The 14,626-nt window shown below is 53.3% G+C and overlaps 1 protein-coding gene across 1 annotated transcript; it reads right to left on the bottom strand.

Moving 5' to 3' along the window:
• Positions 1-10,365: 10,365 nt before the first annotated feature.
• On the bottom strand, positions 10,366-13,707 carry MNX1 (motor neuron and pancreas homeobox 1). Its single transcript, XM_049798599.1, has 3 exons — positions 13,080-13,707; positions 10,819-10,979; positions 10,366-10,698 (listed from the first exon to the last, which is right to left on the bottom strand). Exons 1-3 carry the CDS (start codon positions 13,705-13,707, stop codon positions 10,366-10,368), a joined length of 1,122 nt encoding a protein of 373 aa, XP_049654556.1.
• Between the last annotated feature and the right edge of the window lie 919 nt (positions 13,708-14,626).

Below are 14,626 nucleotides of genomic sequence, written 5' to 3'. Positions count from 1 at the left end.
TGTTTGAATGCTTTGCTTGGTGATCAGAATTGACCACCCTTTGCTGCCCATGGAAAGATTGCCTAGTGTTTTATGGGTCCGAGTCTATTCACTTGCTGCAGCTGCCTGAGGTGGTGTGATGCAGGTGTTGCTATGCAATTAGAGGAGATGGTTTTAACCTTACAGTCTAAAATTACTAATTTTTTTTAAACTGAGACTTGCATTAGTTATTATTTATCCCAAACAGCTCGTCTGTTTTGTTCAAACTTACAGTTGTTAGAGCCGTTGCTTTGTTTCTGAAGAAAACAGATTTTACCTGCCTGCAGCTTTTACATTTGTCACACTTATGTATAAACGTAATTTGTTTTTTAAACTGAATTTTCAAGGAAAGCAGCCAAAATACACTGCCAGTCCGCAGTGCCGTAGTCACAGTGGAGGACAGTTGCTGCGGGTGATTCTGCGAAAGTCCCGTCCTCTCACTGTGATTCAGTGAGGGAATAACTGTCAGACAGAAATTTGACAATCCTAAGATAAATATGAATTCCTGAGTCTTGGATCTTGCTTTGTTTAACAGTTTTTTCCGTGGTCCTGCTGGCCAAACTGCCACAGCTTGATGGAGGTTGAAGACCTATCAGAGTGTGCTACGGTTGTACGTATGCATCTGCAAGCTGTCGCTTCTGTGGTCCAGTTGCATCCCAAGGATATAAGGCACCTGTGAAAAGGAAAGCTGGGATGATCTTAATATATATTTATATTAAATATTTACACAATCTATTTTATAGATATTATATATGTATAAATGCATGTATAGATATATATTTTATATAATACACTTTTCTATTTATATATCTCTCTCACATATTTAAACCTGGAGAAAAAACTTGTCACCAGCAAAGCTAGCCCTGCCAAAGTATCTCCTCCTTATAGCAGGGTTGTCAGTGCTCTAAGGTCTCTCTGTAACAGCAGCAAGTCTGAATGCTGGCAAGTGGCTTTCTGCAAAACTGCACACTGAGCACTGACTGCCAGCAGAGGCTGCTGGAGAAGTTACACCAGGCTTGGACACATTTTGCTTTGTCTGCCACGGAATAAATGTTTGATAACACACACACACACACACACACACACACAAAACACAGCATGTTGAGATTTCTTCCTACGGAGTGTTAGTCTGTCAGCCAACATCAAACCTCAGAGAGAAATGTTCCCTGATGGTTCCAGTAAGAGAGGTGCCGCTTAGAATGTCCAAAATTCTTCCATAAAGGAGGTTTGGGGGAGTTACTACTTCATGAGGAGAAAAGGGCTTTGAACTGGTGAAAATACACTACCCTGGAAAACCAAGCAGCTATGGTTGCAACACTAATCCTTACTCCAGACAAGCCAGTGGAAAATACGGCATGATTTGCTTTAGATGCATTTAACTAAAACCTGCATCTTTGATTTTTTTAACTATGTAGCAGAAGATTTCAATTCCCCCTTTAAACAGCACTATCCACTCATAGCTATTACCGTGGTTTCAATTTTTGTTTTCTTTTAAGCTGGACAGCGATGTTTTAAACTTTCTCTGTTTTCTGTATCAAAATTAACAGGGCAGTAAAGTCTGGTTTTTAGCTTTGGCCAGAGTGTTACGCTGATAAATCATACGCAAGTCCTTTTGGCAGGGTTTTAACACCGCACCTGAATGGGCCAAGTATCTGCAGGGCTTTTTCAACTTGACGTTTTTCCATTGTCCTGCACACCGGGGATGACGGGTTGATATCAGTTGTGCTCTGAAAGCGCAGACACAAGCAGGTCTGCCCTGCCTCGCACCGGCGAAGGTGTGCAACCCAATACTGTGCTTAAAGCACATCTGGGATCGTTTGATTCGCATTGTTCTACGGGTGAACTTTGCACGTGAAAAGTTACAGCCCGGGAGCAGCACGGTGCCAAATGTGTGCGACGGTGCTTTCGGCTTAATAAATAGGCGAGTGGCAACTCTAATACTCAAATTTTTTTTGCATTGAGTGTAATAGCGGCTTAGCGCCTGGCTACATCCTGTGTGTGTGAGAATCAATACGTGATTTTTTTCCTGCAGTAGATGAAGCAATTTTGTTTTCAGGAGACAATTTGATCCGTAGGGTCACTTTTCCAAAGGCAGGGTGTCAGTTTTACCCAAGATGTTTTTGGTTGGACTGATTTCAGGAATTGTAGGTAGAGATGTGACTCTTTTACCATATGCCACTTTTTGTGATTTCATCTCCTGGAGTAACTTTTCCTTCTCCCTCCAGTAAAGCTTAGCTTACCGTGAGGCCCGCAGACATGGATGTCACAGCTGCCCATATAAAACAGCTGTGCTATCCTCGACTTCTGGTGTAACCTGCAGCCTTGCTTTAAAACTAATTACAGTAGCGTACCGCTAATGTAGAGGCATGCACAATTCAGAATCGGATATCATGTTGTTTCCCTAATAACACTTGAAGGAAATGAAATGAGCATCTATCAAGAATAAGCTTAGGAAGAGCCAGCTGGCACCAAAAATTCCTTAAACCTTGGGTCCTAGGACAAAATAGTTGACACACCAGAACCAGCTCACCCCATGGGAATGGAGGACCTCAAAGTGAATACATTAAAAAATGACTAAGTAATGTAACTAGAATGAGAGGTACAGAGTAAAATTACAAAGACAGACCCATTTTGGATAGTTCCTTTAAAGTCTTTTGTCACTAACAGTGAAATGGTTGTTTCATTTTCATAAGTGAAAGATTTCCAAGCATGCCACATTTTTCATTAAAAAATCCATTATGGGCCTTTTACTGTTCAGACAGTAAGAATACCTTCAAATCTCTCTTGGGCGTGCAGTCACACATGGCTCCGGTGTAAAATAACAGGGAATATTGTTAGGAGGCAGTGAAGCCCACTGCGGGAAGAGCCTTCAGTTACAGTCGGGGGATGGAGCAATGCATTTTTCTAGTATAGAGACAATAAGTCAAGATATGCTCGGTGTCACCTTGGGGAAAAATAAGTCATCTTGATTGCATTTTCTAGGCTTGTGTCTTAGTCCACAAAATCACGTTTCCTCCTCAGCCAAAGCCTTAGATTCTGAACGGATTTTTTTTTCCTTTACTCTTTAGTTCAGTTCACCCTTACAATGTTGACTAGGTGGTGTTTACTTTCCAGATTTCCCCAACTAAACGTTCGAAACTAAGTCTGTTGGTCTCTTGAAGATTTTTATTACACCAAGGATTATGCAGGTACAGTGCGGCAGAGATTAGGGAGCAGTGCAGAAAGGCAGGGGCAGCAGTTGCAAATCATAAGCGTTTCCTACGATGATAAAAGCTGTCGAGGGAGGCTCTAGGGAGCTCCTCACCAGCACTTCAGAGCTTGAGCAGCAGGCAATAGGTTGGCTCAAAAGCTGCTGTGGGTTTTGAATCAGTTCATTTTTCTTATCTGTGGTCTGAAAGCAATGTGAGAATCGGATCCAGAGAGACACTAGACCCTTCGATGTTTCTTGGGCTGCCCTGTTCACCAGGTTTGTGAGTTTAAAGGAGCCTTCGGACTGCTACGGGCTGGAGAAGCAAATCTTTATTCCTGGCCAGGTTTTTGACACCCTCACGGATGCTGAGTAACACTTTCCCTGAAATGGCCTCCTCCAGGGAGGAGCCAGGGCTACCCAAGGCTGACGTGGAGCTGTCGGAGGCACAGGATTAACAGGTTTTGCAGAAGAGCACTTTAAGCTTTTTCAACATTATCCTGTACTGCTCTGCTGCTAGAATCAACCCTCAAATCTAACCTCTAGATATATTTATCAGTCCTAAAGATGGAGACCTGGAAGATCAAAGGAGTGGGGGGTTCAGGTATCTTGCCACCCTTAGCTGATGAAAGAGCATTCTTCCTCCCATCCCCAAAGCAAAGAGCATCCCTGAGGATCTGTAGTGACAAGAGAGATGTCCTCTCTGGGCAGCTTCCGAGTCAGCAGAACAGATCTTTTTCACGGTGCATGGTGCAAGCTGCCGGGAGGTCCTGCTCCCCGCGGGTGATCCAACTTTAGACACCTTAGGTTGGCCTTCCCATCCCAACGTGACTCCACGGTCCCTGCAGCTGAAGAGGTCACACAGTCCTCACCTCGCTGTCCTACAGCCGGGGAACCAGCACGCGGGCAGTTCGGCTCATTGACCCAGGAAATCTGCGGGAGAGGCATGAGACGAACTCACGCCCCAACCCACCCACCCACACATTTCAGTGGCACAGCCAGGGTATCTCTCCTCTGCTAAAACCTCCATCGTAGGCTTTCCGTCGCTTGAAACCTGCGTACGCTGAACAGCATCTGATCACAGGCCGAAGAGTGAAATGTAGATAAAATTTTAAGTTTTATTGCGACAAACCTTATACTTATGCAGCTGTTATTCCAGCTCCTCCGTAGTCATCAATACTGGCCGTGATCCTTTCATCAGAGGTTTCCAAGATGCGCAAAAAGGCAAAAAAGGTGGGACGACCAGCTGTTTCGTGGGGTGGAGACTGAAGAAAGGTGAAGTAACTTGCACATATTGTCTAAGCAAATTACCTGCAGAATGGCGTGGAGTGCCATGATGCTCTGAGCAGAAGCATGGAGGCAGCAGATCACTGCCTCGCATTATCCAGATCCGCTTCTCCCGGCACCCTCGGCTTACCCTCACAAGACCATGTGAAATGCTCATACGTAGCTTAAAAATCCCCAGGCCACAATCACTCAGGCCCTTCAGAAAAACTGGGGGGCTAAGAGCATGGGAGGAATGAAGGTAGTCAAGAAGATCCCTGAAGGAGGGTGAGAGCCGTGGCAGGAGCTGGGAGGGGAGAAGGAGACAGCAGAGACGGCGGGAGCCACTGGCTGATGCTGCTGAAGTGTCATCTTAATTATCCCTGGCAAAAGAACAGTGATTAACATCAATGACTGTGGACAACCTTTATGTAATTACTCATTAACATTTCTAAAATTGCACCTAGCTGCTACAGCAATACATGCTTTATAGATTCATCATGTTGAAGTCCAGAAAGAATCATTAGATCGTCTATGCAGACCTCTGCGTATTGCCAGCCACTATTACACTGCAGAAATTAGCACCGGAGGCGGCTCGGCAGCTTGTGCTTGGCTTCCACGTACTTACCAGAAAGGGCATCCGGGGATACCAAGCGATGGACAATCTGCCCCATCCCTTGAGATGTTGTTCTAAATTGAGATCGCTCCCCTGCCCCATCCCCAGGTTAAAATCCTTGCTAGCTGCCTTTCATTTGTTTTTGTGGAAATGGTACCCACAGCCCAGCGGGGCTGGATGGGGACGGGAATTCTCCATCCCCGTCTCCTCTGTGCAGGAAGAGAGGGGGGCAGCCGAATTAGAGGCTTCTGCATTGTCCATCCATGCTCCCTCTTCAGACACGAGTCCCACCTGCCAAAAGCTACCCTTGGCCAAGAACATTAACAGAAGTCCTGTGACTAATAATTTCAAATAATGGATTAATTAGAGGAAATTCTGATCTGCTTGAAAATGTCCTGCAAGCAGTAAAATGGAGCTAAGCCTTCCAGCTACACAATTCATTGCAAGCCACTGGCTCTGCTGGGTTTTACAAGAGGAGAAGGGCATCATTCTTCTCATCTACTGATTTTAAAGACCAGTCCCAGTTAGAGTTAAGCCAGCAAAACCTAGTGTTTTTTCCAAAGGGAAGCTGAAAACCAAATTTTGGTAGTAGCTTGTGATCAGAGAAAGACCACTAGATGACCACTCGGACTACCCACATGTTGCAAGTGATCCCATTTCCCTGCAGGCACTTCCATTTCCACACAGGGAGAGTCCCAGGACTTCAGTTTAAAGCTTTTCAGTCCTCAGAGTAAGGAGAACCAGGCAGTAAATACCTTCTGGGTCCCCCGCCCTTGCAGAGGACTTTTTGGAGGAGACATTACACAACGCTTCTCTCCTCAAGGCAAGAAAAATAAAGCAAAAAGTCCCAGAAAAGACAAAACCACCTCACCTAAGCTGGGACAACCCCAACCCACCATAGATGTGATCCTGATTGCATGAGTATTAGTGAAAAATTAAAAAATCCCTATCGCGGTTGCTGAGTAACTCCACGAGTAACTCGCAGTCGGTATTTAACTCTGGCCAGACCTGAACGAGCATTTTGGGGGCAGAAGGACTGTAATTTGGTCACTACACACAACACCCAAGGGAGACTCAGGTCCCCTGGGAGCTTCATCCCTTCCACTAGTTGTCCTGCGTTGCTGCTCATGGGAATCGAACAACCGACCAAGAAGCACCCTGCACCTCACAGGAATGATGTATGGCTCGAGAATTAAAAAAATACGGTTTCTGCTTTCACAGCCGAAGCACCGTGAGGTTATCCTGGCACCCACAGCATATGCAAGGGGAAAGTAGGGAAAGAAAGAAGGGCGTCTAACGCTGAGACTCACCACCCTGGGGGATCGGTGGTGCCCGAGGTGGCACCTGGGGAACCAACTCTTAGTGTAGCTCCCCAGCAGGGAAATCAGAGCTGGGAACAGAAATCAGAGCCGGGAAGGATTCGTGGGACCGAAGCAGCCGCTCACAATCACACGGGGAGCAGCAGGCACGCAACCCTCCCACTCGTGGCCCTGCTGCTGCCAGCCTGGCAGGCGTAAAGGGACGGGGTCTAAGAGGAGGAGGAGGAGGAGGAGGAAGAGGAGGAGGGAGCATGGGACAGACAGGCTCTTACTGAGAACTGGAGAAAAAGCTGCCTTTAGTCCCTTAGTTTTGGATGAGCCTAACAGTTTGGACTTCAGAAATAATCAATAGTCTCTCTGCTAGTGAAGTATTTCATTCCCAGCAGTTTCACGGAGAGTGTGAGGGGGATTATATATTTATGGTTTCCCATTTGAAAGACTTTTAGCAGGTTTACCTCGAACATATGGATCCTATTTGGTTCCTTTGTTTTAGCACTTAATGCTTATGAAATTGCCAGTTAATGACATCCATGCCTAAACCATGTTGCTTTTTAGAGTAAAATGTCTACCAAAGGTCCACGTTCATACTTACCACTTCTCAAGTACAGCAATGAAAGTTTTAAGAGGCTTGTTACCTACTGCGCCTGGGGGAGGGAGCCGATCCAATAATGAAATTACAAACAGGGGGGGCAGATTAAAGCCTTGCTAGCCCTGCCTGCGCTGGGTCTTAGGGCAAAGCGACCCCACCGACACCAACGGGGCACCCCAGGGCTGGGTGTGGGGGTGCCCTGGGGATGGGTGCAGGGAAGCTGGGGTGGGGTGCAGGCTGGGAGCGTGAGGACCCTGGGGCAGGGTAAGGGGTACCGGGGTCGGGTGCAGGGGGACCCCAGGGCCACGCTCGGCCAGAGAGAGCACGTCCCCTCCATCCCCAGGGCAGCCTCTGGGGCTGCGGGAGGTAACGGGGCCCCTTTGACGCTGCCCGGCTGGGCGAACCCCGGGGCACCCCTCGGGCGGGGCGGGGCGGGGCGGGGCCGGGCGGGGCGGGGCGGGGCGGGGCAGGGCGGGGCGCGGAGCGTGTCGCACACGTTAGCGGGCTCCGCTAATCACCCTGCGGCTTTGATTGCGCTGCACGTGGGGACGAGCCTCCTCACTTCAAAAGAGCGTGGGAAATCCCGATTAAAAGGCTTTTCTCCCCCGTCGGGACCGGCACCTTCTTTGAAGCCCTTCCAAGCGACAGTGCAAACGCACCCACCGCCAAAGGACCGTATCTATATTTTAAGTGACTTTAATTTCTCTTTGCCCCCCTCTTGCTCTCTCTCCCCCCCCCCCCTCCTCTCCTTTCAGTTTTGGAAACACCTGGTAAGTTGTAAAATGATTTACGAAGTGAAAGTGTTAAATGAGGCCACCAGCTGTAAGACTGACAGAGCTTTATGAGTTTTATTAGGTGCCCTATTATGGAAAATAAACTTTAATCCGTCCATAAAAACAGAATCTGAAAAACATATTTGCCCTTGTAGTCTGGAACACTGAAGGTATTCTTGTGAGACGCTGGGCTTTAAAGAGATTAATTTTATTGAGACAGACACAATACACCGGTAGGACTTTGATACAGAGTCCGTGAGTAGTTGCCTGTACCCCGCAAGGCTATTTTTTCTCAGGACTGAGACACTTCTGGACACACACCTCTTGGGCATACAGTAAATTTCTGGCCCGGTGGTGCACATCTGCCAGTTTAATTAGCGGCTGTGTAATTGGGAACTAACGGCCGAAGGAGGATCTTTTTCGGGGGTGGGTGATCTCAGGTAGCTCTTGATTTTTTTATTATTATTATTATTCTGTTTATTGTTATTTTATATTTTTTTTAAGATAACGACGTGTCCTCCAGACGGATGTGTTTTAGATATTTTAAGGTGTAATCAAGAGGTAAATCCCGCTGGAAGCGAGTAACTCGGCCGCGCCGCCGGGTCTAGGGCAGAGGAGCCGCCGCGGCCCTGCGCGGGCGTTGCGCGGCCCTGCGCGGGCGTTGCGCGGGCGTTGCGCGGCCGTTCACCCACGAAGATGCAGCCGCAGCCAGCGGCGTAGAAAATCGCAGAGCGGCTACCGCCTTTATTTTTCTGTCGCCTTAAATTCTCGGCGACCTGCGGCCGAGAGGAAATCGTTTACGAATTTAAATCCGAGCCTCAGGCGTGATTGTTTCCGTGCGAGGGGGGGGGGGGGGGGAGGTATCGACCGTGCCCAAATCAAGTTTATCCCCATCAAGTTGTTTTGACGTATGGGATCTATCCAGATTTATGATTTCCCCGGTGAAGGTGTGCGATTTACGGCCAATCCCACCGGCGCGCTAATAACTACCAGCGTTGCCCCTAAATGCCCCCTCCAGCCGGCACCACCCGAAACTCTCCGTGACGGACAACGCTTTGCCTTCGTGTAATCCCACGCCATCACCTCATGCATCCGCCAGCCTGTGTTTCACGGGCCGGATTTTTGTAGAAGCCGTTCAGAGGGGCCACGCTGCTCTCATGCGAAAGGTTAGCGCGGGTGTGTAAAAAAAAAAAAAAAAAAAAAAAAAAAATTAAAAATAAAAATTTTTGGTTGGTTGGTTTTTTTAAAGGCGTATGGGAGTGGGAACGCTCCGTATTTCAGAGCTCCTCATCCTCCGGGGCTCTACGGGGGAGTGCGGGGGGCCGGGGTCCGCACCCGGCGGCGGGGACCCTCAAGGCTCCGGCGGGTCCCTCCGCCCCCCTGCGCGGTCCTACCGCGGGAGCGGGAGCCCTAATTCATTAGCGGGGATGAATTGCCAGACGTGGCCCCGAGCTGGTAGGGATGAGCCAGTGATTATATTTAAATTCGCGATAATTGATTTGAGGAAGAGCTGCGGTGACAAGGATGAATTGATCTGTAAATTTATTGGCGAGATAAATCCCGCAGTTATCAAAAAGCCGCCGCTTCGCTGCCGGGGGGGGGGGTCCCGTCCTCGGTACCGGGGAGGGAGCGGGGAACCCTCCCCGTTCCCACGCAAGCCGAGCCGCCCGTGGAAACCAGCGTTGCTCCCGAATTTCTCCTACGCCCCGGCTTCACAGCCCCGCGGGGGGAGAGGCGACCCCGTTGCTGCCCGGGTTTCCCCCCCCCCCCCCCCTCCAGCCCCGGGTTCCCCACCCAGAGCATCGCACGGCAGAGGACCCCCCCCCACACATTCCCCCAGTACCTGGGTGGGACAGGCAGCTCTGCTGTCCCGGGGTGGGGGGGGGGAAGGAAGAGCCGTCTTGATTTTTTTCCCCTGTACCGAGACCCCCCTCTCGGGAAGACCCACACCTATATCAGATATTCCATGGCGGCTGCTGTACAGGGACCCCCCCCCCCCCCCGGCCTGGGGGAGCCCAGCATCATCCCCCCCCCCCCCCACTGCACAGAGCGCTCATACATCTCAAGTACAAAACGCCGTTTATTTTCCACCCCATCGCGCAGGTGGGAGGGCCTGGGGAATAATTTAGCATGCATAAGTAGAGGTAATTTTTTTTTTTTTTATAAATACGATATACAAAAATAAAGACAGTATTGAGATTTCCAGCAGTTTTAACGTTCATGACATAAACAGTTTTCCCGATATATAGTAAGAACAAAACATTTCCGATATTCAGCGAAAGGAACGCACTCCCAGGAGGTAGGGATGGGGGTGGGGGGTGGGGGGGAGAGGGTGCTCAAGTTTTGTCTGATTTTTCAGTCAATAATAACACTGTATTCACCGTAAATCCTCTTCCCCGGCATGCGGAGGCTCCTCTTCTCCATCCCCCTCCAAGCAGGGAGAAATCAGAACACGGGGAGAGGGGGGGGGGGGGGGGGGGGAGCGGGGGCGGTGCCCACCAAGAGCGGTGGGGCTCCCCCCCCCCCCTTGGCAGGACGGGCAGATCCCGGGGCTGGAGGGAGCGGGACGTGCTGGGGGGGGGGGGGGGGTGTGGGGGGGCTCACTGGGGCTGCCCCGGGGCTCCGTGCCGGCCCCGGGGCTGCGTGTCCTCCTCGTCCGCCTCGGAGCAGTCGGAGGAATGGTAAGGGCAGCATCGCCCGGCCGCCGCCGCCTCCTCTTCCTCCTCTTCCTCTTCCTCGTCCTCGGGCTCGCTGTCGGGCAGTTCCCGCATCCTCCTCCCGCTGCTCTTCTCCGGGGTGGGCAGCAGCAGGTCCTCATCCCCCTTGTCCTCCCCGCCGCCCCCCTTCTGCTTCTCGGCCTCCTGCGCCGCTTGCTCCTTCGCCTTCTTGCTGCGCTTCCACTTCATGCGCCGGTTCTGGAACCAAATCTTCACCTGGGGGAGACGGGGACACACACACACACACACACCCCACCTCATCCCACCGTCCTCCTCGACGGCAGCATCCCCCCCGCCCGCCCCTGTCTCCCGTGGGGTCGTGGGGACGGGACTCACCTGCGTCTCGGTAAGCATCAGCGACGTGGCCACCTCGAAGCGCTTGGGCCGGGAGAGATACTTGTTGAGCTTGAACTGGTGCTCCAGTTCCAGCAGCTGCTGGCTGGTGAAGGCCGTGCGGGGCCGGCGGCACTTCCCCAGCAGGTTGGACTGCGCCTGGGCTGGGAAAGGAGAAGAGCGGTGGGGTGAGCCCGGAGCCTCCCCGCCGTGGCCGGGCATCCCCCGGGGTCGGGGTGGGAAAGGGGGAAAGACGGGTGGGGCTGAGGGGGGGGAGATTGAAGTGAGGATGGATGGTTATCCACCGGAGCACGGATAGAGGGAGGGATCTCCTCCAGCAACCCCAACTCGGCTCCGGGGCTTCTCGGCTTGCACAGTGTCAGGGGATCCCCCAGAGGGACCAAAATAAAAAAAAAAAAAAAAATTAAATTAAATCTTTTAAATAAAGAAAAAATATGTCTCTTGATTTCCCAAGAGCCTAACAAACGCGAGACAATAAAACGGAGCCAGGGATCGCGGCGAAGGGGTACCGGGCTCTCCGGGGAGCAGCAATTTGCTCCATTTAATGCTTCAGTTAAACCTGCCGCACTCCCAACCCGTCCATACCCGTTTAATTAACGGGATTGCAGGCGGGAACCCCTTCGGCGGGCCGGGACCAGCTCCGCACCGCTCCGCACCGCTCCGCAGGCCGGTAGCGCCGGGCACCGGCCGCAGCGGTAAATCAGCAGCGAGGGCTGGGAAACCGTCTTTGCAGGGGAAAAAACACAACAACAACAACAACTAAAAAAAAAAAAAAAAAAAGAAAAGATGGGCGTGTTTTCCGTGGTCAGAAATCATAATTAATATCAAGGATTGTAGATTCAAAAAAAAAAATAATCAAAACCCGGCGATGGGCAAGGGGGAGGGCGCCGGGGGGGACACCCGCGGGGATGCGACGCGGCAGCGCTACCGCCCATTTCTCAAAGTATTTTGGTGCTTTGGCTTATTTGGTTTAGAAAAATAAATAAATTTTTTTAAAAACCCCATACGAAGGGGCGGCTCTCGCACCCCGGCCGCGTTTGGAGGCGGCTCGCTAAAGCGGCCAGAGAGAGAAAAGGCCAGTGTCCACTCCCGGGCGGCAGCGCCGAGGAGATTTTCTCACTGCGGTGCGATTTTCCGAGGCTCCATTCTCGTTTCTCTCCGGTTATTTATTCCCCCCCTGCACCTTGTTTGAGAGGCAGGGCTCTGACAGCTCTCCTAATTATTTTTTTTTTTTTTCTTCCTGAATGTTCCAGTCTAAGCAACACCAATTCGAGAGAAAACAATGGACTTTTTTGTCTGCGAATGTGTGTGCAGAGTACGAGAAGGGGAAGAAAAAAAAAAAGAAAAAAAAAAAAATCGCAATTCTTTTCCTGGCATGATTTTCGTAAAACTACACCTCCGGTATTGTTAAATCGGCCATTCCCACAGAGAGCTCACACCTCCGAAAATGATCTGTGCCTAAACCAGATGCACGCAAGGTCCCCATCGCGGTGAGGCCTAGTGCTCAGCAACGCGCCTTCGCTGGGACTTCGGGATTCTCTGGTTTAATGCAGCATTTTCAGCCTTCCCTGGTCCCAGACCTAAACCTTTCCGACTCTTATTTATTTCATGTTTATTCGTTATCGCCAGGGAACGCAGAACCCCGAATTTTTGGCTAAGCCCAGATCCCCACTACACCCATTTGCCCAGAGGAGCCTGCCAGAATTACGATAAGCCCGTATCTGAGAAAAGGGAAATAAAATTAAGAACGGTGCCTGAGTGACGGGACCTGCCAGCCCGCTTTTGGGGGGTACATCGAGACGGGGTTTTTTTGGGGGAGAGACCCCGAGGGCTCCTGCCCCCTGCCTTGCCCCCCCCCCCCCCTCCTCCCCGGCCCCCGTGTCCCCTCCCCGGCGGCTTTTGCACCCCGGGAACGGGCGTTTGCACCGGGAGGAAGCGATTTCCCACCTTCCTATTTAACCTGCCGTGAAAAAAAAAAAAAAACAAAAAAACCGGGTTTTTCGGGGCTCCCCAGGGGCCGGTCACGGCGAGGCGACCCATTGCCGATCGCCGTCTCCTCCTTCTAGTCAAACTCAAATTTAAAAAATAAAGTCGCCTCTGGTTTAAAGCCGCAGCCTACCCACGCGGGGGCAGGGAGGGGGGTTTCACCTCTCCAGGCAGGAGACGGGTCCCGGTAAGTCGTGTGCGTGCGTGTGTCCCCCCCTCCCACCCGGGACAGGGGCCGTCGGGAGGCAAACACTCACAGTTGAAGTCGGGCATCTTGGGCAGGATCATGCCGGCGGTGGAGGCCCGCAGCCACTGGTCCAGCTGGAAGGTGCCGGCGCTGAGCTTGATGGGGTCGGCGGCGGGGTGCGAGGGGTGCGCTCCCTGCACTTGCGAGTAGGAGTAGGAGAGGGCCGGGTGCTGCCCCCCCAGCGCCGAGTACCCGTACACGGGATGCCCGTAGAGGGCCGCCTGAGCCGGCATGCCCGGCCCGCCGGGCGCCGCGGGGTGCAGTCCCAGGGCCATGCCGGCCGCCGAGGCGTGGTGATGCGGGTGGGCGCCGGCGCCGGTAGCGGGCAGAAAACCGGGTTTGGGGACCAGGGCGCAGTGGGCGGCCAGGAGGCGAGGCGGAGAGGGGCTGTCGGTGCGCAGGCAGTCGGCGGGGCCGCCGGCGGGATGCTCGGAGGAGGATGAAGAGGACGAGGAGGAGGACGAGGAGGAGGACGAGGACGGGGGGCTGCCGCTCCCGCTGCTGCTACTGCCGCTGCCGCCCAGCGAGGTGACCAGGGCCAGCGGCGCGCTCTGCCCCGCCGCCGCCGCCACCGCCGCCGCCTTGGGGGGGTCGACAGCCAGCAGCGCGTCGATGCGGAAATTTTTGGATTTTTCCATGGGAGCGCTGGCGGGCTGGGGCGGGGAGGGGGGGGGGAAGGGGGGGGAACCGCGGCGCGTCGGGCGGCCCCGGGCCGGCCGCGTCTCCCGGCGGCGGCGGCGGCGGCGGCGGGCGGCAGTGCGGCCCCGCTCCGCGGCGCGCCCCTTCAAGGGCCGCAGGCGGCTCCCATTGGGCCGGCGCCGCTGCGGCCTCGTCCGCCATTGGCCCCGCCGCCCACCTGTCACGGCGGAGCGGGGGGCGGCCCGCCCCCTTCTACTCCGCCCCCCACCCCCCCCCCCCTCCACGCACCCGGGGACTCCGGGCCGCGGGTGGAACGGGAGGGGAGAGCCCGGTGTGAGGACGGAGAACCGGCTGCCCCGCCGCGGGGAGAGCCCGCCCGGCCGCGGGGCTGGCCCGGCCGGCGTGGGTCCCGGCGGTGTACTCAATGACAGCGTTCCACCATTCCTGCGCACGGCAAATATTTGCCATAAACGCGCCGCCGACCGGTTTTTAACGAGTCGGAAAGAATAAACACCTGTGGGTCAGGGAGTCAAGCCTGCCACCAAGCCCCGGTGTCGTCAACAGTGTTATTAGACCTGCTTATCTAACGCAAACAGGCCCGAACAGAAAAGGGAAAGATGGGGGCGAGGGGTCACTCCTTCACCGGGGTCCCGTTTCCCCCGGGTGGGGGGGGGGGGGAACGGCGGGGACCCCCGCAAAGGCGGTGTGAACGGAAGGTCAGGCCGCGGCACGGAGCGCTGCCACGGGAAACACGCTCCCCCCCTTCCCGGGAGGGGCCGCTTCGCCCCCGGGGCTGCCGGTGCCACCGGGATAAGGATGCGCTGCCGCCCCCCCCCCCCCCCTCCCCATGCCCCTGGGGTAGGGAAAATGAAAAGCAATGAAAAAGGAGGGGAGGAAAAGGGGAAAAGAAGGGGAGAG

This window comes from Accipiter gentilis, chromosome 4 (genome assembly GCF_929443795.1).
Source record: "Accipiter gentilis chromosome 4, bAccGen1.1, whole genome shotgun sequence".
Lineage (NCBI taxonomy): Eukaryota > Metazoa > Chordata > Aves > Accipitriformes > Accipitridae > Astur > Astur gentilis.
Note: the sequence above shows the minus strand (reverse complement) of the source record. Positions and strands in the feature narration are given on the sequence as shown.

Excerpts from the sequence above, each read along its gene's own strand:
- MNX1 (XM_049798599.1), bottom strand. The coding sequence starts at position 13,707 with ATGGAAAAATCCAAAAATTTCCGCATCGACGCGCTGCTGGCTGTCGAC. Across the intron at positions 10,980-13,079 it reads CAAGATGCCCGACTTCAACT|CCCAGGCGCAGTCCAACCTG; the intron begins GTGAGTGTTTGC and ends CTCCTTTCCCAG. Across the intron at positions 10,699-10,818 it reads TGATGCTTACCGAGACGCAG|GTGAAGATTTGGTTCCAGAA; the intron begins GTGAGTCCCGTC and ends CGTCTCCCCCAG.